This window comes from Podarcis liolepis (assembly GCF_965112155.1).
Source record: "Podarcis liolepis genome assembly, chromosome: 1".
Taxonomy (NCBI): domain Eukaryota; kingdom Metazoa; phylum Chordata; class Lepidosauria; order Squamata; family Lacertidae; genus Podarcis; species Podarcis liolepis.
Genome location: NC_139554.1, coordinates 77,013,519 through 77,038,017, shown reverse-complemented (window position 1 = coordinate 77,038,017; position 24,499 = coordinate 77,013,519). Strand labels below are relative to the sequence as shown.

The following is a 24,499-nucleotide window of genomic DNA, read 5'->3' as shown; positions in this document are numbered from 1 at the left end:
TGGCTTAATGGTACTTGTGAATCAGGCCAGTATTTTGAGGAGTCTAAACAACTCAATCCAACATTGCTTTTTGAAGAAGAATGCCTTATATTTGCAGTTAGATGCACTCCAGTCCCTGCGAGTAAATGGTCATTTGAAGCAATGGAAAGACCTGGGGAAGAACTCTCTGAAAGTTCCCATGCGGAGGACAAGGAAGAGGATGGAGCAGCCTCAGGCATCTCTTCCACTCTCTGCTTGAATGATGTGGGAAACATGCAGGTGGAGATGCTGGAGAAGGCGAGGGAGCTCTTCAGGCTCTGTGACAAGGAGGAGAAGGGCTTTATCACCAAGCTGGACATGCAGGTAAGCAGGAAAATTGACTGTGGCCACCTCCTTTGCAGAGGAAAAGCTCTTGCTTTCCTGAACTGCCACCTATGAGCAATGTACTGCCATGTGTAGATTTCATTTACCATTGTGCTGGAGAGAGATTTCATCAACATCCCACTGATATCAGAAGTCTATAATGTGTGTGTGTGTGTTAAGGGTGTGTGTGTGTAAGACTTGAAAACTCCTGCTGACACATCAGGGGCTGCTGTTGCTGCTGCTGTGAAATTTGCTCTCTCTGTACTTCCATTCCTTCTCTATCTTAGCGTGATGAAATGCCAGGGAGGACAAGGGATCCTGTATCTTTCACAGCAGTGTGGAATTTCTGGCAGGTGCAACCTGTCATGAAAGCTCCTGCCCAAAAGTTCCTTCTTCCACACAGCTATTAGAAATGTAGAGGCCCCTTTGCTCTCATGCCCCTGATCTACTGTTTCTCCTTCAAAGGCTATGCTGAATGACTATTGCTTGAGCAAAGCGCTAAGCACCTATCATCCAGACACAAAATTCCCTACCCTATGCTCAACAGGGCGATAGTGACCCAGCCTCAGACCTGCTGCCATTTCAGTTTGGCTTCAGGCCTGGACATCAGGGCTGGCACAGCCGTTAGGTGAGGTTGCCAGCAGAGAAGCAGCACCGGCAACGATTTTGGGTAAGATTGCACCAATTTCTGGCAAGATCTCACCAAAATCATGTAAGATCTTGCAGAGCACATGAGCTCTTCTGCAATTTCAGCGAGATTTCTCTAGAAATTGCCAGAATCTCACCCGAAATCTGTGCCAACAGTAAAGGCAGCAGGGCAGTACTTCCTGTTTCACCTGAAGTGGCAAGTGTGCTGGACATGGTACCAAAACTGCGTTGGTCCCCTTGGCTGATGACTTCTGGATGAGGGAGTTCAACCCTGTGCTTGAATTATTGTTGTGGGTAGTTGCTTATGTTATGTTTGTTGCTCTTTTGATTGTATTGTGCATGTTTTCTGTTGTTACATGCTGCGACTCACCCTACAACCTTCTGATTGAAGGGCAGGCAATATGTATTATAAAGAAATCATATCGTCAGGCTGAGTGAGGGAGCTAGTGAGTGCACCATTCGCCCTCTATTGGAGGGCAGAGCTTGTCCTGCTCCTCCCAAACTGGTCTGCTTCCCTCAGGTGATACGGAGGACACTATCCGCTTGTTGGTGTTGGAGTAACTTTCACCTGCCAGTCCACTTGGCTTCTAGAATGGGGGTAGCTTGTCCTTGTCTGAGACTGCAAAATATATTGGGCTGGCCCTGGGCCATTTTATTGCTTTTGTTAAAAACAAAACTGTAAATCACTCGGGCATCTACCACCAGATCCAGATCTCACTCTGTGCCCATCTTTGGTTTAGGGTAGCAAGGTGAAAAAGGAGGGCAGGTTTCTTGCACCTTTGCAAGAGTTCTGTAGAAGAAAGAATGTCTGCAGGTGGAGTTTGACCTGCAAACTTCCACCTGCTGAATTCCCTTCTTTTGTACAACCGTTAAAGCTCCCAGAGCCCCTGAGGTCACTCGGCGAATTTATCCTGTTTCACGCTTATTAAGCAAGAGCTGGTTTCCCCAGTGAGTTGTGCAATAAATTATGTAATGCCAGATTTTGTACACACACCTGTTAACAGAAGCACTTGCAGTATCTGTCCTGATGGACACAGATATATTGTCTTGTACCAAAACATCGTCTTTGCACCACTCCTTTCCTTATTATGAGCTTGGACTTCACAGACTTCTGTTGCCTTCTTATGGAGAATGGCTTGAGCTCTCAACAAGCTCCAATGCTCATTGACTTGAGTTTGGCAAGGGTGAAAAATCAATGTCTTGAGGGGGGTGCAGCAACCTCTGACCCAATCTGTATGTTCAGTAGAAGCTTTCCCTCCTACCATGCACCCAAGCCATGAGCTAGAATGTTTTTGTTTGTTTGTGGAGGTGGAGCAGGACCGGCCATGCCGCAGGAGGAGAATGGCAGGGGGACACAGGAGGAACAGTCGGGAATTGCACTGCTGTCCCCCAGCATTTGCTCCTTGAGGCAGCTGCCTCATCCTTCCTAACAGTAGGGCCGCCCTTCACAAGCAGGTTTGTTTTTTAATATGGTTGAACAATTGATCTTGCAACCAACACTTGAATTTTGAAGTGGCACAGTCCCTTCAGAAGCTGAATTATGTGGCTATTCTGAATGGGAAGACTAGTGTTGTGTCATGAAAGTGCATTTTGTCAGCAACCTTGAATGCAAGGTGTTAAGTCGTGGGTTGACATAGCAGCCGGCACAGCGATTTCTTCAAGTAGCTCTTTATTATGGTAAGCTGGAATAGAACTGACTGCGAACAGCTCAGCCGGCCTGTATTTATAGGCAGCCGGCTGTCAACATTGTAACCACAACAGCCCAGAGTTCCCGCCTAAAATAACTGCCGCGGACCTGAGTGAAAACTATATACAGTATCCCCCTGTTGGCCCAGGGTGAAACTACACTACATAACACAAGGCATTCACATGTGTTATGCAGAAATGTCTCTTCTCTTTGCCTGTCAGGAATTCCTCCTTTCCTCAGGTCACCTTTTTCTGGGTTTGGGCTCAGATTAAGAATTTGCAACTTGCACACTTTGAATCTGGCCACTTGTGGCAGCAACAGTGAAGGGAGCTGGGAAAATAGGATGAATGGAAGTTTTTTCTTGTGGTTATAATGGTCTGTCCTTTCTTTTTCCTCCTCCTTCACAGCGGCTACAAAGTGAACTTCCTCTCACTCCCGAACAACTAGAATCTGTTTTTGACAGCCTAGAGCAAGACAATAATGGGTATCTCACGCCAGTCGAATTCAGTATGGGACTAGGTAAGAGGAACGAGAGAGTGTGAAGCTCAGTGGCTATATGGAGAAAATGACAACTGCTGTTGCTTAGCATGTATGTGGGCAGTGGGCAGAATGGGAAAAATGGCCTTAGCTCAGTGGTAGAGTTTCTGCCTTGCATGCAGAGGGCCACAAATTCAATCCCCAGCATCTCCAGGTAGGACTGGGAGAGGTTTCTTGCCGAAAACCCTGGAGCGCTGCTGCCAGTCAGTGTAGACAGTACTGACCTAGATGGACCAGTGAGTCTGATACAGTATAAGGCAGCTTCCTGTGTTCTTAACATAAATATTTTCCTTCCTTGGAATACTGGCAGTTTACCGTATATTAGGCAGCCAAGGCAACTGCAGAGAATTAAGGAACTGTGGTATTGAGATAGAAACCCAGGGACCAGATTCAAGCCAGTGCAATACTCCTACATGGCAAAAGTTATTTTTGCTAGATATAAAGCAGGCGTGCGCGCATGCGCATGCACGCACACACACATATATATGAGAATGATGTGCAGCTTCTGGGGCTGTCTTTGCCATACATGCTTTCAAACTTATCTCCAAAAGTGCAGTTCTTGGAGTAGTGAATTCCTGTATATTGCACCAGATTTCATGCTTGCACAGCATGATTGTGGAACGTGCACCCACCCTACTGGTGAGCAATGCTGAGGTGGGGCTATATCATGCCATACACTCACTGTCTCTGCTGAGAAGGCTCTTTCCAATGCTTCCAGTTCAGCGCTCAAGCACGCAGCTCCTGTGGAGACATTGTGCAGCAGCCACCGCAGAGAGATCCACCTGCAGCAAAGTGTAGCCAAAGCTGTTTTGCCAAGTATGAGCTGCATGAGGGAGAGCAGAGGTTTTTCTGGCTTTTCTATGGCCCTGTGCTGATTAGAAGAAGCCAAGTTCCTTTTTTCTCCTTAAGAAAACAGCTTTAAGTCAACAGTTCCAGGAATCTGACGAAGATTCCAGGAAGAGTGCTGATCAAAGCTATCAGGAGTGGGGAGTTAGGCAAGAAGGTAACGGCAGGCTCTTATTTGAACTAGAACACAGTCATGTTCGTAGTGTGTTTTGCACAAGCCATAAATGTCGTGGTGTCCTAAAGCTCAGTGGGTAACATCTGGAATTGGACCGACCTGTATTGACATTGTGCAATTGTGCCAGTTCCCAGTCTCTAAGGCCAGAGTGGTTAACTCTTAAAACAACCATACTTTAATGGATCAAACCAATGATGGGTTGGGGAGGGCTGTGTATCAGGCTGTATTGCCTTTTTCATTTAGTAAGTTCTAAAGTGTGACAGATATTGTGCTGCTGTGCATTAAAAGTCTTCATATGGGCAAAGTAAGAAACCATAAGGCATTTTAATTTAAAGGTGTTTTCTATAAAGAGAAGCTTATTGCAATATATGTTTTAGTCAGATGGTTATTTTTTAGTTTTACCCTCCCCTATGTACCAGTCCGTATGCAAATATAAAACTTTAATTTTTATTTCTGTTTTTATTGTCCTTTCTGTTAGAAGTTACACATTTTGGGGGGGAGGGTAACACTATGGAAGTCTCTTAAACTTGGCATTGTTTAGAGCCTCAGCATGTATGAATCTGGCCCTGATCCGTTACCTAGAAGTAAGACCCATTGAATTCAGGTGGGGCTCATTTCTGAGTAGACATGTATAGAACTCCATGGTAAATGCATTGTTTAAAGTCCAGGACGCAGTCCTTGAACCTGTTTTGAGTGGAACGGCTTACCCTTGGAACATTTGAAATAACGAAAGTGACATGGAGTAATGCAGAGAGTGCCTTTGAGCATGTGAAGAGCTTCCTTCCTTCATTACAGAAGTGAACCATGGTTCTGTGTTTGAAGTGGACCAGTTCCAGTTCTTTTAATTTTTACTGTTGCCCTGATTTGGCTAAAGGTGGAAGGGGTCTGATATGGAGCTTGTGGATTTCACAAGCTCTCTCCCCTTCAAACACTGATGCAAGCCATACCTGGGATTAGAGAGATCTTATAGTCCTTTGTTTTTCTCATTCCACTGACTAGGCAAGTTCATAGGGATTGAGCAGTATGAGAGCTCTGGAAGCACCAGGCACGAGGAGACTTTTGAGTCAGGCTGGTCAGATGACTTGGACCAGGAAGAGGAAGAGAAGAGGTTTTGCTCCATGTTGGAGCAGCTCGAAGCATCCCAGGTCTTTGAAGAGTAAGTTGGAACTTTCCAACCTGTGCATGTTTATTACAGTGGTACTTTGGTTTAAGAACAGCTTAGTTTATGAACACTGCAAACCCAGAAGTAGGTGTTTTGGTTTGTGAATTTTGCCTTGGAAGTAGAACATGTTCCGCTTCCTGTTGAGTGTGTTCCATTTGTAAATTGAGTCCCACGCTGCTATGGGAAAGCACGCCTTGGTTTAAGAACGGATTAAGTTCGTAAACCAAGGTACCACTGTATTACGATTGCTGTTGCTATCTTTAGGAAACTTGTTTCGCAGAAGCATTGCTTTGACCCTTTCTATCTATCATGTCCTCTTCATTAATATGCTTGTGCTATGTTTTCCTGGGCTGCACTGCTACAACAGGAATGGGGAACCTGTGGTCTTCCAGATGATGTTGGGACTAGCATGAGTAGCAGTGGACTAGTAGAAAGGGATGGGTGTATTAGGAGCATAATAAGGCTCGGACAAAATCACATGGGGGAAGAGATTCTCCAACAGTGTATACATGTTCACATGCATCTTTACTTTTTAAGATGAGGACTTTTGACGTCTTATTTCCTGGATTTTCTCATCTCAGGGAGGGATGACTAGGAGGCTTAACTACAAAGTACTTTAAAATAAGTTCTTTATAGCCTGTTTGGTGCAAGGACTATGCTTATCTATTACTCTCAAGCTGATAAACTTTACTGTTTGTCTTTGCTCCAGTCAGAACGAGGTTCAGGAGCTCTGGGCTCAACTCCGGAAAGAAAAGCCAGAACTCCTAACCAGTTTTGAAGAATTTCTCTTCCACATTTCCTCATATGTCAGGGACATACATCACGAGAAGGAATCGATTGAGCAGGCGTTGAAACGGTAAGCAGTTTCTGGATGGCATGTGACTATGCCATAGAAAGTGCAATGCAGTCTTAGGATGCTGTAAGTGGGAGGGAAAGTTTCACTCAGCATCCACAAGAGGATTTGTGAATGCCAAAGAAGGAGGTGGAAGTGTCCAAATGCCTTCAACAGGACCTATTACTCTGTGAATATTTTCTTCCTCTATAACCCAATCACACCTGCAGCAAACAGGCTGTGCACACACTAAAATTTTGTCTGTATCCAGTGTGCTTCCACCACTAGTTTAGGAAGCGGTGTACACACAGTGTTAGCCACGATCCACTTCCATCTGGTACTTATCCTGTCATTGCTTTTGAAATACTGTTTTGATATGTTTTCCCACAACGCCCCCTCTCCAAAAAAACCCCCAAAACCTTCCCCAGCTTCAACCCAGATTGGGGAAAAGAACAGACTAGCTGCTTTTTAAGCTAGTAATGTGTACACAGACTTAGTCTAACCTTAAGCAGCATGAGCAGTTGGGTAGCAAAAGTTTCCTGAGAAAATGTTCTCAATGTGCAGCTTTTTAAGCCTTTCTGGCGCCCCCTAGTGCCAGAGGATTTCCATATCAATACTCAAGTTCCTGAAAAGTGAGACAGCACATCTTATGTTAGCTGAGACGTATTTATTTTCTCTCAGTGGAGAGGTAATTCTCTCTCTCTCCCCCTCCCCCCAATCTCCCCCCTCCTCCCACTTTGTCTTTACACTGTATCTGTTCCTTGCATTTCATCCCTCTTGCTCTGTGCTTTTAGAAGGGAGGTAGACCATGACCGCGAAATCAGGTGCCTTTATGAAGAAATGGAGCAACAAATCAAAGCAGAAAGGGAACGGCTGCTGAACCAGGTAAACACATCATTCCTTCACTCTCAGGATGCCTGAGCTGGACACTGAGCTCAGTTGCTAAATCAATGAGCCACATCCTTGCAAAGTGCTGGAGATTTATTTTTATGCTGAACGTTGGAGTGAAGAAAAAAAGGAAAAGCACCAATTTATCTGCTTTTTGCAGGGATCAGTGAAGCATGAGAAGAGCAGCTTGCTTCAGAAAGAGCTGCAGAGCAAAGAACAAGAATTTGAGAAGATGCTATACCACCAGAAAAAGGTGACTTGGAGGGGGTGCCCCTTGTTTCTTTTGCTTGAATTTGGATTTTACCCTCTGCATTGTCTACACAGGTCCCGTTGAACTGGCTGGCGGTGTCTTTTGACACCAAAGTCATCGCTTCTTACACATGTACAGGGCTAGAGCTGGATTTGGGCTCTTGTGCCTGAGATGCCAAGTTCCTTCCAGGATTTTAAACCTTCAGCTGTGAGGGCCCTTTTAGCTTGCTGCCCCACTTGCAAAGCACACAGTGTCCTCCTTTAACCTCCAAGGCCCACAACCTTAGTATGTGATGCCAGCACCATTCATGTTTTAGCTCCAAAGAAGTGACTCCACCTCCACCAACCCAAGGAAGGCCATCTGCTCTGTTTGCACATGACGTTATCATCATGCCATAATATCCTCTTATAGGAATGCGGCTGAGAGATAACACTGTGTAATTTGCGTTATTGGTGCAGTTTGGGTAAGTCAGTGTCAGTATTTGCTCTGGGTTGTTTAAAAACTAAAGAGCAGTTACGCTGGGGCAAAACAACAGAGAGGAGATTAAGAATTCCCCCATATGGGTTTTCTCAGTTCAGGGTCCCTTCCAACTCTTCAATTCTATGACTCTGAGGTTATCCACTCATGTGACCAACAGGGATATAGATTAGGACCACAAAAGACCACTTCACAATAGGGAATGAAAATGCAGCTAGAAGGTCTTTGGGGTATTGATACCATGGTAATTACTGTACCCTGCAGTGCAGGAATCTCAGCTAAAGCATCCATGACAGATGGCCCCCCAACCTCTGCTTATAAACCTCCAATTCACCACCTTCCAAGGGAATCGCTTCCACTGTCAAACAGTTCTTACTGTGAGAAAGTTCTTCCTGATGTTTAGTTGGAATTTCCTTTCTAGTAACTTAAATCCATTGGTTCAGGTCCTTAACATGTTATCGTTATTAATGTACTTGAATGCATTGCAGCTAAAAAAACCTCACAGATGTATTGCTCTGCTTTCTGTTTTCCTTTGTACAACTTTTTTTTAATTTAACATATTCTTATTCTGCCTCCCCTACAGCTCAAAGCTGCTTGCAGACACTGGCTACTGATGCCTTTGTACTTTTGGTTTTTCAGATCTGTTCATCTTGATTTCTTACATATTTTTAGCTGGAACATCAGTTACAGTCCCAGAGCTCAGAGCAGCTGGAAATGCGGGTGCAAAATGAGAGGCTGAAAATCTTGAACGACAATCTCCTGGACCAACTGGAGAGAAGCAAATGGGAGCTGGAGGTAGCCCGAGGTCACCTGCAACAGCTGCAGAAAGAAGCCCAGCTAGAGCAGGAACAGAAAAACAGGTGTGTTTGGGTGGGGCTGTAGAACATGCAATGAAAAGTGCCAGTTGCTTTTGCTGTGTAATGCTGGTTTACGCTAATTAGTTAATCAGTGGGACTACAGAATGTAGGAATGAATAGCAATAATATGTGGCTACTGCAAACTGCAGAACTGGCACTGTTTACAGGTGCCACATAATACAGTGGTACCTCGCAAGACGAATACCTCGCAAGATGAAAGAGTTTTTCGTTTTTTGAGTTGCTTCGCAAGACAAATTTCCCTATGGGCTTGCTTTGCAAGACGAAAACATCTTGCAAGTTTGTTTCCTTTTTCTTAAAACCGTTAATACCCAGGGTGCATTGCTTGAAGAGGTGCTTCGCAAGACGAAAAATTCACGAGACGAAAAAACTCGCAGAACGAATTAATTTCGTCTTGCGAGGCACCACTGTACCTGGTTTGCATTTGTAAAAAATTGATCTTTTGGTGTGGCAGCACCTACATTTTTGAACTCTCTGACTATTGACATCAGACAGGTCTCTTCACTGTACTCTTTTCAGCGCCTGCTAAAAGTGTTTTTGTTTAGGCAAGCCTTACCCAAATAGGTAGACAACCACCTTGAGGTAGTTTTTGTTGTTGTTTTACAATCAAGTGTTACATTATTTTTATAAAATAAAATTAAAGAGGGTCTGTAAGCATGAACACTTTCTAGCTTCCAGGACTGAGTTAAAGGATTAGAACATGCATGATGTTTTTATTCTCTTCCACAAATCTACTTCCTATGTGGCCTTGAGTTAGTAACATGATTTCTTTTCTCTCTGTCAGGGGTAGCTAACGTTGTGCCATTTAGATGTTCTTGGACTTCAGTTCCCATCAGCCCCAGTCAGCATGGACAAGGATCAGGGATGATGGGAGATGGAGTCTAACGATATCTGGAAGGTAGCGCATTGGCTATCCCTGCTCTGTGTAAACTAGAGATAAAAATCATTTCCCTGGTTACGTTTCCTAAAAGACCATGATAGAAATGGCTCGGAAAGCAAGCCCCACAGCAATTCATAAAAGGTCAATCCAAATCTTGTATTGTCAAAACCATGGCTCCTACCAGTCTGAGAACAAACAATGTGGCAAACAATAACACTGATCTCCACAGCAATCAGTCAAATGTATGATGTCACTGCAAATTGTATGATGTCACTGCAAATTGGGCGATCCTTTGCTTTATTGAAGAGTAAATCTACTTTCTAATACTGAATTGGCCAAAACATGACTTCAGTTATAAACCGGGATAAGAATTTGGACGTAACGTCTGCAGAACAATAGGATCCCAGTAGGTAGATCTTCTGCCACCTTTTCTCCTCAGATAGAAAGTCCCAAATGGTACAGGGTTGTTATTTTTAGTAATAAAAAAAAATCTAGAGCTGATGTAGGCATTTTAACTTAAATACGCAGTATGCACAGTAAACATTCTTATTATTTTGAACTGTATGCAAACATAGACTAATGGCTCATTTTTAACAGGAAAGGTACTTTGGGAGGTGGAGTGATTGGGGAGCAGAGCAGTGTGATGGGTGCAAAAAGGGTACATGTAAATTTGGTCCTCAGCTGGAATTTCTCTTGGAAACCAAGAGAATGATATTTTGCATCAGCAAGTCATGGAGAGCAAGAATGGGAGTCAGCTCCTAACCCAGTGTTAATTTAATTAGTCCACCCTCTGCCCTTGATTGCTGCCAGCAGCTTTGGCATTTGGGTCATATTATCAACGTTTGCACAGGACAAAACTTGTAACCCTTAAAACACTAACCCCTCCCCTTCCCTTTTTAAATCTAGGGATGTATTCAGAGTCTCTAAGAATATGCAGAAAGAAAAGAAAAGCCTCCTGCGACAACTGGAACTGCTCAGGTAAAGGTGGGGCCTTGAGGGCTTGTTCACGTGTATAGGGAGATATAGAATAAAAAAGCTCCTTGGTGTTATGTCAGCTATTCAAATAAACCAGCGGAATTGGCCAGACCCACAGGGCTGCCACTTGACCTAAGCAGCAAGCTGTACAGTGCTTTGGGTGATTCAGTTCCCCAGTGGCAATAGATGGTGCTAAAATAATGTCTGAGAGCAGCACCAAAGCCATTTCTACAGTGAAGATTTAGGCCACAGGAAGCTTCTGTGAAACCTGAATGGGGATTTGTGGTTGTGAAAAGGAGTGGTCTCTTCCCCTTTCTCACTTCTCTTTGAGGATTGTTAGTTCCCTACCACAGTATGTGTAGAGCAACTGCCACCGCTTACCTCTGTGTGTCTTTCTTTCCTTTGGAGCAGGGAAATGAACAAGAAACTGCGAGACGAGAGAGATGCCTTTGAAGCCAAGAAGCTGGTTAGTCTGAGAAAGAAAATTCTAATCCCCCGTCGCCTCCCCTTTGCAGCTTGCTGTTGTTGCCATCACTTGGGGTCATTTCATTTACAGGGGGGGCATTGACTGAGAAACCCTGTAGTGCCTGCATGTGGACTTATTATTATTTTTTTAAGAGAGAGCTGCACATTTTTAAACCAGGCAATTACAAAGGGGGCAATAAGGACTGCTGGCTCCTGACTCTACAAGAAAGCATTTACAGTTGGGTGTCCCTCCAAACTGGAGGGGGAGAGAATGTTTAGCACACCCTGAACTTCGTACAGTAAGGCTTCCATTCAGAGGAACCGTAGCTGAACCTCCATGTTTTAAGGCTGAGCCATTACCATCTAGCTTGGAGAAGGCCTAGTTATGTTCTTTCTCTTCCCACCACCACCATTCTGCAGAGTAGTCTGGAATTCATCTCTGGAACTGCCTTGCCTCATTCCAGCCTATAGTTCTTCTGCTATATCACCTTGTGCCTATATCCTTCTAGGCTTCCATTGTCACACAGCCCACAATTAAGAGACTGAAAACAAGATGTCTTTTTGTCTGTTTCTGCCTCTTACTTTGGCCTGCTCCTGGAATGGGCCTTTTCCATCCCTGGGCAGTTTGTTTTTGGTAGGAGAGATGTAATGTCCACGAAACATACCACTTAGTAGATTTGATCGTAGACCAGCGAGGCAGACAACCAAAATGTGAAGATGAGCCAAAAGACCTCTTGCGGCTGATTTCCCTGCTTCACAAATGCAGGGCAGGAATGAAGTATAAGGGGGGGGGGCGTATGCTGATCAGCTATCTAGTCTTTAGTGTTGTACAAGCGTAGGGTGCAGGAATGTTTTTATTGAAGCTGCTATGTATGTTTTTGTGTAAAAAGGAGAGGGAAGTTTCCAGTGCAATGTTCTAATCTTTGGGTATGATTGTGCAAACATCTGTGCACCTGTCTGTCTGTCCATGGGTGGCCCATCCTGTTTTGCCATCTGAGGGTGAAACGAGGTGTCCCTCCCCAACATACACTGCTGCTGCCTCCCCACTGAAGCCTTTCTTACCTAGGAGTGGAGAGAGAGAGCAACTGCAAAACTGAGCAAGTGTGAGCTGTTCTACAAAGCTTTTCTGCAGGCCTAGAAGGGAGCGTTCCAGCTGCAGTGGAAGTGGTGGGGCAGGCGGAGAGCTGGTGGGGCACCGCCTGTTGTGTTTCCACCACCAGAGGTGGCTTCTTTACCTTGCCTTATGAGTGGGCTGGCTCTCCGGCTGTCCCACGACTCATCTTTCTGATTACTAGGCCTGTGGCTGCATCTCCAGATAAATCTGGGGGCATGTGATCTCCATAGTCTCAATGAGATCATTAAATGCAGCAGAAGCAGCAGGGAGAAACTGTCTTCTGCAGTTGCAGTTCAGAGAGAGCAATGCAGTGAGTTCTCAGATCCCATTTGGCACTTTAATGTCTTTTTTGAAGAGCATCCCTTTCATGCTGCACCATGGGATACCTTTTAGAACTCTTGAGTGGGGTCGCATTGAAAGCAATTTACAGTATGGCATGGAGGGACGTGGAGAGACTTCATATGGACATAAATTGGTTTTTCTTCACATGTCAAAGTAGCTGCTGGATTGTCCCTTTGACAGTCTGCTATCTCTGTTCTCTAGTGGAATATGGGCTCCAGGCAAGCTACAATGGCTTTTGTTGTCTGATCCTCTTTGAAAAGTAAATATTAATGAGATGGAGGTTCTGTTGGATGCAGGGAAGAAAGGCACCCACCACTCTTCATGCAGATTGCATCTGATGTGGGAATTCAAAAAGAGCAAGCTTTTGATCTGCATACAGTCATTCTGCAGATTTAAAGAACTGGTTTAGTGCAGAAACAAATAATATAATACTGTGGACTGTGCTTGCATAAAGGCAGGTTGCATGGGTTAGAGTTAGCACATCAGACTCTTGAAGTAAAATGTAAACCTTCAGTTAATGGAAAAAAGGATCCTTATTTGTTTCTTTTTTAAAACATTCCCCCTTTTTTCTGAACCTCAGTCTTGTATCAAGATGTACCAACTACAGCTATGCTGGAGGGACTGGAATGAAGGAGGTTGAGTTCTAATTTTTCTAGTAGAAAAAATATGTTGCATTATGTTCCTGTCAACTATATATGCGCGCGCACACACACACACACACACCCCTTGATATCTGCTCATGCTAACTGTAATTTGCAGCAATCTTTCCATTGCAAGAGTGTGCTGTAGAATAGTAAAAAAACAAAAGATGTCTGTTTGCCTTAGTTAAAAAAAGTATGGTGTTTCTAGAAGGCTTTTTCTACCATCAAAGAGAATTATCAAGGAGAAAAGAAGTCTGCTGATGAAGCAGCAACTTCCTGTCTTGAAGCCTCTTGATGATGGGCCCTTTGTATATTTCTCTTTTGTCCAAGACTGCAATGCTTGTGTCTGTCTGTTGGAGCATTTGCAGGCTGTTGCTTTTTTAAGATAGAGAAGAGCACAAACTCCAGTGCACACTTGGGGTATACTGGCATAATGTAGATCTGGTGAGGTTTTTGGTTTTAAAGCCTGAAGGGCCTTCCTAGCCTGGTGTTTCTGTTGTCATTAGATTTGCAACTGTACTGTTTTTTAGCTAGAGATTCCTGGTTGGTAGTCAGTACCAGTCTTCATTCACTGTGACATAATGATGGACCAATCAGGTTGCCAGAGTTTAACAGTGCATCGTTCTGTAGGAGAGATATCTGGCTTGTTCTTGCCTGCACGTTTATGGCAGTTTGCCAGCGCTGCAAGACATATTTCCAAGTCTGCTTCAACATATAACAGGGAGACCTTGCAATAGTGAAGTATTAAAATCTTCTAAATATGCCAAGACTGTTTATGCATAAATGCCAGCACTGGAAATCATTTGGCACTGTGAGGGAGAAGGCCAAACTAGACGAAACATGGGAGAAATCTGAGTGGATCCATGCACACTTAAATGGGAGGAAATGCCCTGCTGGATGAAGAGCTTGAACTTTGATTTTGGTTTCTGCCAAAATCTTTGATGCTTCAGTCCGCACAGTACATAGGCAAGACAAGAGTTAAAAGGCACAGCAGGTGCCTGGCATGGCAAAGTGCAGCTAAGACATTGATCCAGCAGGTGATTTGCCCCCTGCCTCATCCTTTTGAAGAGATTGCAAGGGGCACATCTGAGTTCTCAGATTGGACCAAGCAATCAGGCACTCCAGGCCTAGTCTAATTTGCTCACAGATGCTTCTAAAAGCATTTCAAAAGAGTTTTCCAACATTTACTCTAGTAAGGCCCTGAGATACTGTGCAAAACTAGGACAGTTGAAGCACAGTGTGGAAACTCTGCTGATACCTTTCCAAGTTCCAAGGCTGCAGAGGACTACTCGGCTCCTTGCATCTTCTTTTCCTCTGCCAATCCCTTCAGGTCCCCAGTTGTTCATTAATCCGGATTACCATCCTAAACATTCTGAAGTTAATTTTGAAATTGATATTTGAAAACATTGTGCCTTGAGCTTCTGCATTTTGTACTGCGCTTGGTTGTACCGCTGTGTGTTATGAATGGAAACTGAGTTTCCCCAAGTCCATACATCCACAAGTTTTGGAGGGAGTTGCGTGCCATGTACAATCTGGTCCTTTGCGTGTCCCTTAATGAGAAACCTGCATGCACCTTCCAGAAGTCTAGGAACCAGTCTCCAGGTACAACCCATTCATTCACGGGTCTAGTTACAGCATATGTGTCTTTGGTATGTGTTTACAGCAAATATTGTGATGGCAAAATACTGCTGAATTCATGCTGTTGTTGGAATGTGAGCCTGTGATCCAGACTTCCATAATAAAATGCCATGCACCCTGTTATCGTTCTCATCAAATATTTCATGCTTGTGTGTGCTGTCATTGCAATGCAATATTCCTTTATCGTCTGTTTTTAAATGCCAATGTTACACTGAGCCAATAAAAGCTGGCAAGAGCTAGAGAAACAGCCAGGAAACAATTGCCTCTTTCGTGCTCATGTTCCATTGCGTAAAGTGTTTCTTTTGTATGACTGTATTATGACAGACCATTTAGAGGTCCAATCAGATGGTTAAGACTGGGTTCTGAGTCTGCCCAAAGCACACAATAAAACCCACTTGAATGAAACAACTAATATATTTATGAATAATCTTTCGATTCATCATTCTAAACCGTATTCAGCACAATAAATGTCCCATCATGATTAATCTGTTGTGAGCGATCCACACAACTTTGGAAGCAGGGTGCAGAACTGTTACGTCTCTGGGATGCATTTTAAAGCTGGGAAATTGTACTTTCATCCTGAGAATGCATTCTTTGTTATTGGAATTTAAATTTTAAATATAAATAACAAGTGGGGTACTGAAGTAAGTTGAGTACTTTCTGTATGCCAACCCCAAAACTGAAAAACCTTTTAATGTCTCATCAGCCACAAAATGGCAGCTCCTGGGGTAATCTTGACTAACTGTTGGAGAGCCTCTCCCAAAGTGACATGGTGGTTGTTTTTTCTTAATTTACTTAGATGACAGATTCCAAATTGCTCTCTCTAATTTTCAGGCACTTGAAAGCAAAAGACCCCTCTTGAAGAAGGGGTCAGCGATAGGCAAATACCTAGTGGAGGAGAAGCCAGTCAAACGGTCAGAGCTGAATATGTTGTGTTGTGTCCCACTGCATGCTGTCGGTCTGTAGTCACCACAGTCGGTCTGTTGGGTCACACTGTTCTCTCCCTTTCTCCTCTTCAACTGAACTAAGGTTGAGGCAATGGGTGTCCTTGGGGAATTGCCCTTTGATGAACTTGGGACTGTGGGGCACTGGTGACTGAATGAGACTGTGTAGGTGGGTAGGAGGGGGTGAGTCTAATTTTGATAACAAGGAGATTCAACATATACACACCCTCAAGTTTCCTACATTGCATGCATTTAGAGGAGGGGCAGAACACCATAAGCAAAGTTATTTCACACATTTCTGAACTATGTGAACAGCTTTGGCCTCCTTTGGGATAGTAATATATAAATATAGAGCACAACTAGATAGGCATATTGGATAATCAAGGTAGATTGCCAAAACATATGAGCATTGCCTCTGGCCCTGTCCACACCTCCACATGTTAACTGTTCATTTGTTTTGTTCATGCATTCATTTCTGTGGGTGTTGACACTTCTTGGAGCCCCTCCAAAAGTACAATTCTCAGTGTCCCATCTAGTGGAGCCCCAAGAGGCAAAACTAATTTAAAAACCAGCATACATTTGTAGTGTGGATATGCCTTAAGGATTCTGGAACCCATTGATATACCTGCTGCTGCTCCTCTCCTCCCTCCTCACATTATAAGACTGTTGGTTTCCTGTCCTCATCAGTGCTGACGTTACATGAAAGTGTGGGTAAGTTTTCTGTAAATGCTGATGTTGATTGTGCTGATGCTTTTGGACATTTCTTCCCATTGTTTGTGTGCCTTGGCACAGGCAGCTTGCTCCAGGAAGTACTCCCCTTGTCCTGCCAAAAGATTTTTATTTGGAAGAGAAAAACTGTAAACTCTTCCTGACCAACACTGCCAGTTTGAAGCAGGGAAGAGGAATCAATTCATCTGTGGAGGAATATGTGGTTCTTAGGAAAACAGAGAGGCAGGAAACAGCAGGAAATGTTGGGAAGCCAAAGTCTCTGATGAAGACCAGCACATCCCAGAGAGAAAAGACCAACAGACCTAATTATCTTCATTTATCGCCAAGAAGGCTGCCCATTGGTAATGAAACTGTGGTGAGTCTAGCTAGCGGGGGGTGGGGAATACTAACCTTATGTATTGTCTTTTTGTTATTGAATCTTGAATCATTTGTGGGCTTTTTTGTGTATACTAAATGGCCCATCCTGACTTCAAGTTGGAGTCCACAGGCCACGCTGGGGTATAGGAAGGAAGAGTGGCATTTCAGTACCTTGGAGAGCTCCAAGTGAGCAACTTGCTCAGGAAAAAGCTGAAGCTTGACTGCAACCTTATAACTCCTATATCCCAGGTTACCTACCTCTCCTGTCTACTTCCCTGCCTGTGACTTTTTAAAACGAGGACCTCCTGGCCTGGAGATGAGTCCTTCTGCATCTGACAGTTGCAGGCATTGTGGAATGGGATGTACTTGTTCCTTGCGTGAATCAGGCTCATGGGAGTGGCCATGAAGTTCCCTATGTTTAGGGTCCACAGGTTGACAACCATCACCCCGGGTTCAGAATTGGTAGCCTCGTTCTGTTCTTCAGCCAGCAGTATAGCAGCCACAGCCTCAATTGATTCAGTCTTCCAAGAATCGTTTAGGGCCAGGGACATGACAATTAGCTACCTGCACTAATATGCATATTATATTCCTAGTAGCAATTATATTTTCTAATTTTGAAGTGACACTGAACAGAAATGCTAAGGAGAAAAACGAGAAAATCCATCAGCAAAACCTTTGGAAATTTTTTGTTTACCTCCTGTATCTATTCAGGGCCAAATGTTGCAAAGCAGGTGGATATTTTTAAAATTGCTCTTCAGTCTTTCCTTCCTCCCATATGGTATAGTCTGAAAACTGTTTCAGCTAGGTGAATATTAACAGGCTCTGTACAGATATTTTGTACTCCAGGTGAGATGGGGAAAAGGCCATCACTTCACTATAGGGGTGACATGAATGACTGGATCAGGAGATCCCACATTTATTTAAACACATTATCTCCCTGATAGTGTGAGGTTAAAATTGCTGGACCATGTGAGCTTGAGTGTTACACCTGATCTTTATGCAGATGCTTTCTAGGCAGTGAGAAGTGGGGATAATATCTGAACATAGCCTCAGTCTATGCAACTGGTTGTGCAGATATGAACATGGGTATAAATTTGCTCATATTAGTTTTCCCACTGTCTGTTCCTTGCAATGTTTTAAATGCAATTTGTACCCTAGCTCTATAAACTTTTCTTCTTCCTTTTCATTCTTACCTTGATAATGGCTTTTGCATCCAGGTATTGGAGCCAGCTAGTTCTTCTCCTGACCGTGTCTTCAAAGTAGTGTTTCTTGGTAATTCCGGAGTTGGCAAGAGCACCTTCATCCATCGCTTCTGCTACAATAGATTCCTGGCTGGGATCAGCTCAACTATTGGTAACTGAGGCTCCCAAACTGCAGAAGGGAGAGGCATAAGGGAATTTAAGAAGTGCTTAAGCGAGGCTTGTGCCATGTGCTCAACAACTTCTGCAGCAGAAATATTTGTGAACTACACATCCCCCTTTTCAGTACTACTGTAAACATGGCAATATTCCCCATGGACATTCCACACTATGTATTCCTTTAGCGGTATAATGTTTAAAGTCAACTAACATTGAGGATTTTTAAAATGGTTTTTTTGGAATAGTTACAAATGGATAAGGACAAGCTAAGTGCTAAGATCTGACTAATTCAAATCACAACCAATCAGTCAGAGGCAAGGTTTATATATACCGTGATGCTCTAAAAGGCACAATGGCAGGACGCATGTAGTCTGTTCTTTCACCAGGCCTCTTGTCAAGTCTACTCCTTTGCCGCTGTGATCATGGGACTCTTAACTTTGCTCTGTGGCAGGTAGTGGAGGGGTAGGGGATGGATGAGAGGACTGGTGGAGGGATGGTGATAAGAGCAAATGGTGGCTACTTTCTGTCTTAGTGCCTTAAGAATGTTTAAAGGCATTAACTCCCAAATCCCTACTAACTGATAGCCATTGGGAAGACTTTTAACTTCAAATTGTGGTAGCATACCAGATGCTGCACGTGCTTTCCAAGCAGACAAGAAAATAACCTGCAGCCCACTCTGTATAAATAATGAACCTATTTGCAAACCCACCCATTTCCCCCCAGCCCTGACCATCTACTGTTTTCAATAGCACTTTTACTTTGTGATTATGCTTTACAGACTTTTCTGTGGTGCCTTCTTCGCAACAGTACTGCGAAGGAGTTCATTGCCCCCCTTTAACTGCTGGGAACTGCGGCCAAAGGTGCCCCGTCCCAAGCCCAAAGTCATAAAAGGAGTCAAGCAGACATGCTTAACCTGGACTCCCAGATGCAAAGTCCAACTCTGCCCACTGTGCTATCCTGGCCTTAGACTCCTCTTGTTTCTCCTGCAGGCGTTGATTACCAGGTGAAGAGCTTGATGGTTGACAACACACAGGTGGTTTTGCAGCTATGGGATACAGCTGGGCAGGAAAGGTAAAGGATTTTGTGAGATTTAGATCAGTAAATAGCCCTAAAAGCACACAGTGATAATATGAGGAGACTTGAACCTTCTTCCAAAATTTCCACATGTTCTTGAACACTAACAGCAATAACTGACTAGTGTAAAACTTCACATATCCAGTACTTTTCTTTTGCATGCAAGACTCTTAGAATCTGGTCACTTACAGTTTTCTTTATATAAATGGAAGTACTGTATGCTGCACACAAACATGTGTAGCAAGTCCTCATGACCAAAGTATGAGTGGGCATTTAAAATAAAACTTCTCTTGGGGAGAGAGCAATTTGAAGCAGAGGGGTGGGTTGGGGGGTCAGGGGAGAAGCAGCTTGAGGAAATATTTTGGACCCAAGGAGTGGGCAAGGCAAAAGGTTGCGTGCTGCTTCCCCTCTCCCAGCACTTATTTCCTCCAAAGTTCCCCCTTATGAAACTGCTGTTTTCTTATACACGTTTGTCATGTTTAGACAAGCCCTCTAGCCTAGGGTTACCAGACATCCCCGGTTCCTGGGGACAGTCCCCGGATTTGCAAATCTGTCCCCGGGAAACATGGCAGCGGCAGCCTCAGCAGCCCAGAGGCAGCCTGGTAGCGCAGTTGATTCTGGCTGGCTTCAGGAGCTGCTCGCTGCCGTGGCGCCCACCATTTTTCCTTGCCGGAAGTCCCCATATGATGTGTCTTGTGTGCAACACATCATATGGGGACTTATGGCGAGGGAAAATGGCGGGTGCCATGGCAGCGAGCAGCTCCTGAAGCCAGCCAGAGCCAACTGCACTACCAGGCTGGCTCTGGGCTGCTGACTGCCACTGCCACCGCCACTGCTGAAGGAGAACCAGGGACATCCGACAGTACAGCTCTCCTTCCCCCTTCCCCCTTTGTTTTGACTGATGGGGGAGGCTTGGGAGTTGTGGGCGGCTGGCCGTTGCCCATTTTTTAAAAAACTGCGCATTTATGTTACACAGGGTGCGAAAGAAGGGCTTTGCACCTTTATACAATATGCATGTGTGCTTGGGCCCAGGGTCTTTTGCCTCACCATCCCCACTACTGACTCCTTGTTGCTACTCAGTTTAAAAAAAAAAAAAAAAAGTGTCCCCGAATTCATTGAAAAAAATCTGGTAACCATACTCTAGCCTCCTTTCTCGCTGGCATGCTAACTTTCTACTTGCAGTGAGTTTTTTGTTGGGGGAGGGGGTTAGAATTCAACGTGTATCCTTCCACCTACTTTTCTGGCACACTCTAAGCAGCTGAGAGAAGGGGGAACACAACTCTACAGGAAATGCAATGGGGACAACCCGGGTCAACATCCAGACCCTTCTTTGCCTAAGTGGCTATATCCTACCTTTCAACTAAATAATTATTTAAAGGGAGAGCAGCGACCCTGCTCAAAAATGTGTGTAGAGGAATATTTACATTAGTTTTGCAGCTGCCTGCTGCAGTGTAAAACTCAGTGGTGATTCATTAGCTGTTGCTGTGATTCAGCGAGATGGGAATAAACCAGGAAGAAAAACAACCTTGATGTATGAGAGATGACAATGAGTGTCAAATGCAGGCCCATGCCATTGAGACAGTCTTTCCTTTTTAAAACCTGTTTTCTCCACCCTTGTTTTAAAGCAGAATCTTCTCTATCTCCAAAGTGAACACAAGGGTCCTTCTTCTTATGGGTGCACCTCTTCCAAGTTAAGGGTGCTTTATGACAGTCATGCCAGCGGCTGTAGTACTTCCACTGATGAGAGGCTTGCTAAAATTGTGCTCCTGGTTTCTATCCAAGCCCCTTAGGACTGTGCCGTTCCTTGTGCTCTTTGCTGCTGGTGGGAGGGGGGAGAGAAACAGCAGGATCAGTCCAGATGACACAGCAACTGTTGCACAAGACCAACTACAGTGGTGCCAAATCTCAATGCTAGGAGGTACACAGGATGCTGCCTTTTGCCAGGGCACACTGTTTGCATAGCTAGCTGAGTATTGCCTATGGCAGGATTTGCCAACCTTCTTTCAACCTCTGGGAACATTTCAAACTGGAGGAACTGTTGTGGGCACACACCACAACCTATTATATTGGCTGCAATCAAATGCTGTCTTCAAGTCTAATTTCAACAGGGGAAAAGGTTATTGTAGATGCACTCAGTCATCACATAGGGGGCCCCTGGTCTACTCTTGACTGGCAATAGCTCCCCAGAGTTTCAAGAAGATGTCTGATCTTTAACAGGAAATGAAACAAAACATACCAGAAAATGCACCTAGGAACTTCTGCCTGCAAAGAACACATTCTGTTGTTGAGTTATGGCCTCTCTCAAAACTTTTCCTTTGTGATACCTCCTGTTTTGGCACAAGCACTGCTTGGGAAGCTGTTGTCAGCATGTAACCCAATACCTTACCCAGTTGGAAATCCTCAGTTCTTCCAGGCTTCTTCTATGAAGGCCTCAGCCTTTCAAAGGAAATGACTGGAATGTGCTCCATACACCATTTTGTAAGTGGAGACAAGCCTCCATTTTGAGCTGTTAGCAATAAGAAGGCCACACAGAGGGAGTCCAAATCTAGGTTCAGTTAAGAGTAGTGGAATGTCTGCCAAGGTACGAATGCATTTAAGGTTCTCATATTTTGTTTGGCATTAGATTCCAGAGTATTACCAAGCAGTATTTCCGGAGAGTGGATGGCATCCTGGTCATGTATGACGTCACAGCAGAGTGCTCCTTCATGGCGGTCCGAAACTGGATGAGTTGTATCCAGGTCAGAATAAACTTGGAAGGGAACACAGATAACTTGGTCTTTACAGTCCATACCTCTTTTTTTTGATACTGCGGTACTAGCAAATGGTGTCTGTGTGTGGACACACCCCATTCAAGCCACCCAGAGGAAGAAAGTATGGTCCTCCTTACAGCAACAGTCTGGCCCAAGGAGTCGTGATAACAGGGCAACAAATTTGTGGTGATGAGAGCTGGAAATCTTGTGGAGCTTTAGGGCAGAGGGAGCATGTGTGGCTGTGCAGTTAGCCTATTCGTCTACCTGGAGAAAGGTGTAGGAGGAATCCCTGTTGGCTCTAACCTGAGTAAAGGAGAGAGCTAATCGAGAAAGAAAAGGGTGCTAGCAAAATAATCTTTCCTTAAATTGAGCCTTTTCTGCTTGGCAGGTAGCCTAACCTTAACAATACTCAGGTATTGACTTTAATTATAGTTGAAGCATGCCAAAAAATATTGAGGCAAAGCATTAACTTGACTCTTCTTTAAATAAAAAATATGATAGGTTTATCCCCAATGTCCCTTATTCAGAACATGCAAATTATTCAGATCCTTAAGAGCACAAATCGGATTGAACCACCTTAATATTTCTTCTCAAAATGAAAGGCACTATGTAAGTTATTTAATCTTTATGGATCACCATTTAACTAGGTTCTAGAACTTTGCTTAGCTATTGTCTAAACTGAAAATGGTCAGGTGTTCTCTAAGTACCCTTATACTTGAGTGTAGGAATTAGCCTCTCTCTCCTTAATTATGAGCACACGCTTCATTGAGCAATGTCTTATGGCTTCTTTTCTTCAGGATGGAATTGAAGATGGTGCAGTGATATTTCTTGTTGGAAACAAAATGGATACAGCAGACAAAGAGGAACCCAAAGTCCCCAGGGCTGAGGGGGAAAGGCTGGCAAAGGTCTGGTTCTCTGTATCTCCCTTTCCTCCTTACACCAATCTCCTTCACTGCTAACAAACTTTATGGCATCTTCCATAACTGATGATAATATTTGGAAATACTTAAGGGAGTTGTTCTGAGCATGAAAATATTTTCTAGGATGGTTCTATACAGAAGGAAGTGAATGAATATTTCAAAGTAGAGGATCTGCCTTGGGAAAAGTCGATCATAAGCCAGTCTCCTTGCAATCTCAGAGTAAACCTGTTAGGGTTAAGCGTTGGTGACACTGGGAGGTAAATTAATGTGTTTTACAGACATAACAGGACAGTATGAGAATCAGGTATGTGAGAAGTAGGGACCTGGAGGAAAATTCATGCTGCTCAGGGATATGTGTGAATTACCTCTGTGCCTCAAGCATTCCTGTGCAAACATTCTTCCAGTAAACTTATTCAAACCTTAGAATGTTACCTTGGGCTTTTGAAGGTTTTGTGAATGGCCCCCAACAAAAAGAACTCAATGTGAGTGAGCTTTGACTCACATAAATTAGGTACCTCATTGAAAATTAGATAGCAAGGAACCTTTAAGAAGACAGAGTATCTTCAGTGTTCAGGAAGGTTAACCTTGAATATATTAATGGGTATAGCAAGAAAGGGGGGAAAGGTTATTCCATTGGCAGACTCTGACAATTGTTGATTGAAGTTACTTTCTGCCTTCTTTCCCTCTTTTTGCAGGAATATAAAGCTGTCTTCTATGAGTGCAGTGCAAGGACTGGCTATAACATTCAGGAGCCCATGCTGCACATGGCAAGGTCTGTGCAAACAGTTCCCATGAAACTGGAAAAAAAGAGCAGAAGCCACTCATCCAGTTGCAGCAAAGTTGCTAGGCTTGGTCCTGGTTAAGCAGCAACAGATGACAAAACATAGCAGTGTGTTGGTTCCAGTTAAACAGTAAGAGTCCAGTGGGTGGAGATAACTTCTTCCTCCATGTTTTGCAGTTGCCTTGTGTGCTTTCAGCACTGCCACACTGCAAATGTTAGTTAAACTCCATTTATCACAGGGTGGATACTCCGTAGGATTATATATTAAAGACTGCAAGATGCTCAGATACCATACAGCAGGGCTGGGGAACATGTGGCTCTCAAGATGCTGTTGGATCCCATCAGCCCCAGCCAGCATGGCCAATGGTCAGGAACAATGGGAGCTGGGGGTCCAGTAACATCTAGAGGCCTTCAGGTTAACAACTCCTGCCATAGAGCTTCACCACCACAATCTCACAAGGCAGAATGTTAGCACTTCATTTTAGTGTTTGGGGAATGGAAGGTTTGTGGGGGAGGCCTATGGCCAATGTAATGGTTACATAAGTTCTTAATTCTTTGCTAAGGTTCTGTCTCTTGTTTTTGTCTTGGGAGTTCCTGACAGGAGCAGATCTATGCTGGAGATCTGTCCTGTTGGAAGTGCTGCCTTCCCCTGCCGCTGCTGCCACTCCCACTCCCACTGCCACCACAATACCGGCTGCTGCCACCATTGCCTGCACAGCCCACTCTGCTGCCACTGCGTACCCTACCACATCTGGCACTAGTGGAGAAGCAGCAGCACCATTGGTGCTGATTCAGTGAGATCTCACCAAAAA

General features: G+C 44.2%; 1 protein-coding gene across 6 annotated transcripts in view; it reads left to right on the top strand.

Moving 5' to 3' along the window:
* The window catches only part of CRACR2B (calcium release activated channel regulator 2B), a 40,215-nt gene that overhangs the window by 14,073 nt on the left and 1,643 nt on the right, over positions 1-24,499 (top strand). For all 6 annotated transcript variants that reach the window (XM_083477039.1, XM_083477035.1, XM_083477037.1 and 3 more), the window contains 15 exons: positions 98-342; positions 3,085-3,196; positions 5,235-5,391; positions 6,107-6,253; positions 7,024-7,114; positions 7,278-7,370; positions 8,517-8,704; positions 10,506-10,577; positions 10,986-11,040; positions 16,515-16,802; positions 18,022-18,157; positions 19,152-19,233; positions 21,860-21,974; positions 22,784-22,891; positions 23,602-23,678. In XM_083477039.1, the coding sequence (XP_083333165.1) occupies positions 142-342; positions 3,085-3,196; positions 5,235-5,391; positions 6,107-6,253; positions 7,024-7,114; positions 7,278-7,370; positions 8,517-8,704; positions 10,506-10,577; positions 10,986-11,040; positions 16,515-16,802; positions 18,022-18,157; positions 19,152-19,233; positions 21,860-21,974; positions 22,784-22,891; positions 23,602-23,678 (1,922 nt within the window). In that variant the 5' untranslated portion in view covers positions 98-141. The remainder of the gene's footprint in view (positions 1-97; positions 343-3,084; positions 3,197-5,234; positions 5,392-6,106; positions 6,254-7,023; positions 7,115-7,277; positions 7,371-8,516; positions 8,705-10,505; positions 10,578-10,985; positions 11,041-16,514; positions 16,803-18,021; positions 18,158-19,151; positions 19,234-21,859; positions 21,975-22,783; positions 22,892-23,601; positions 23,679-24,499) is intronic.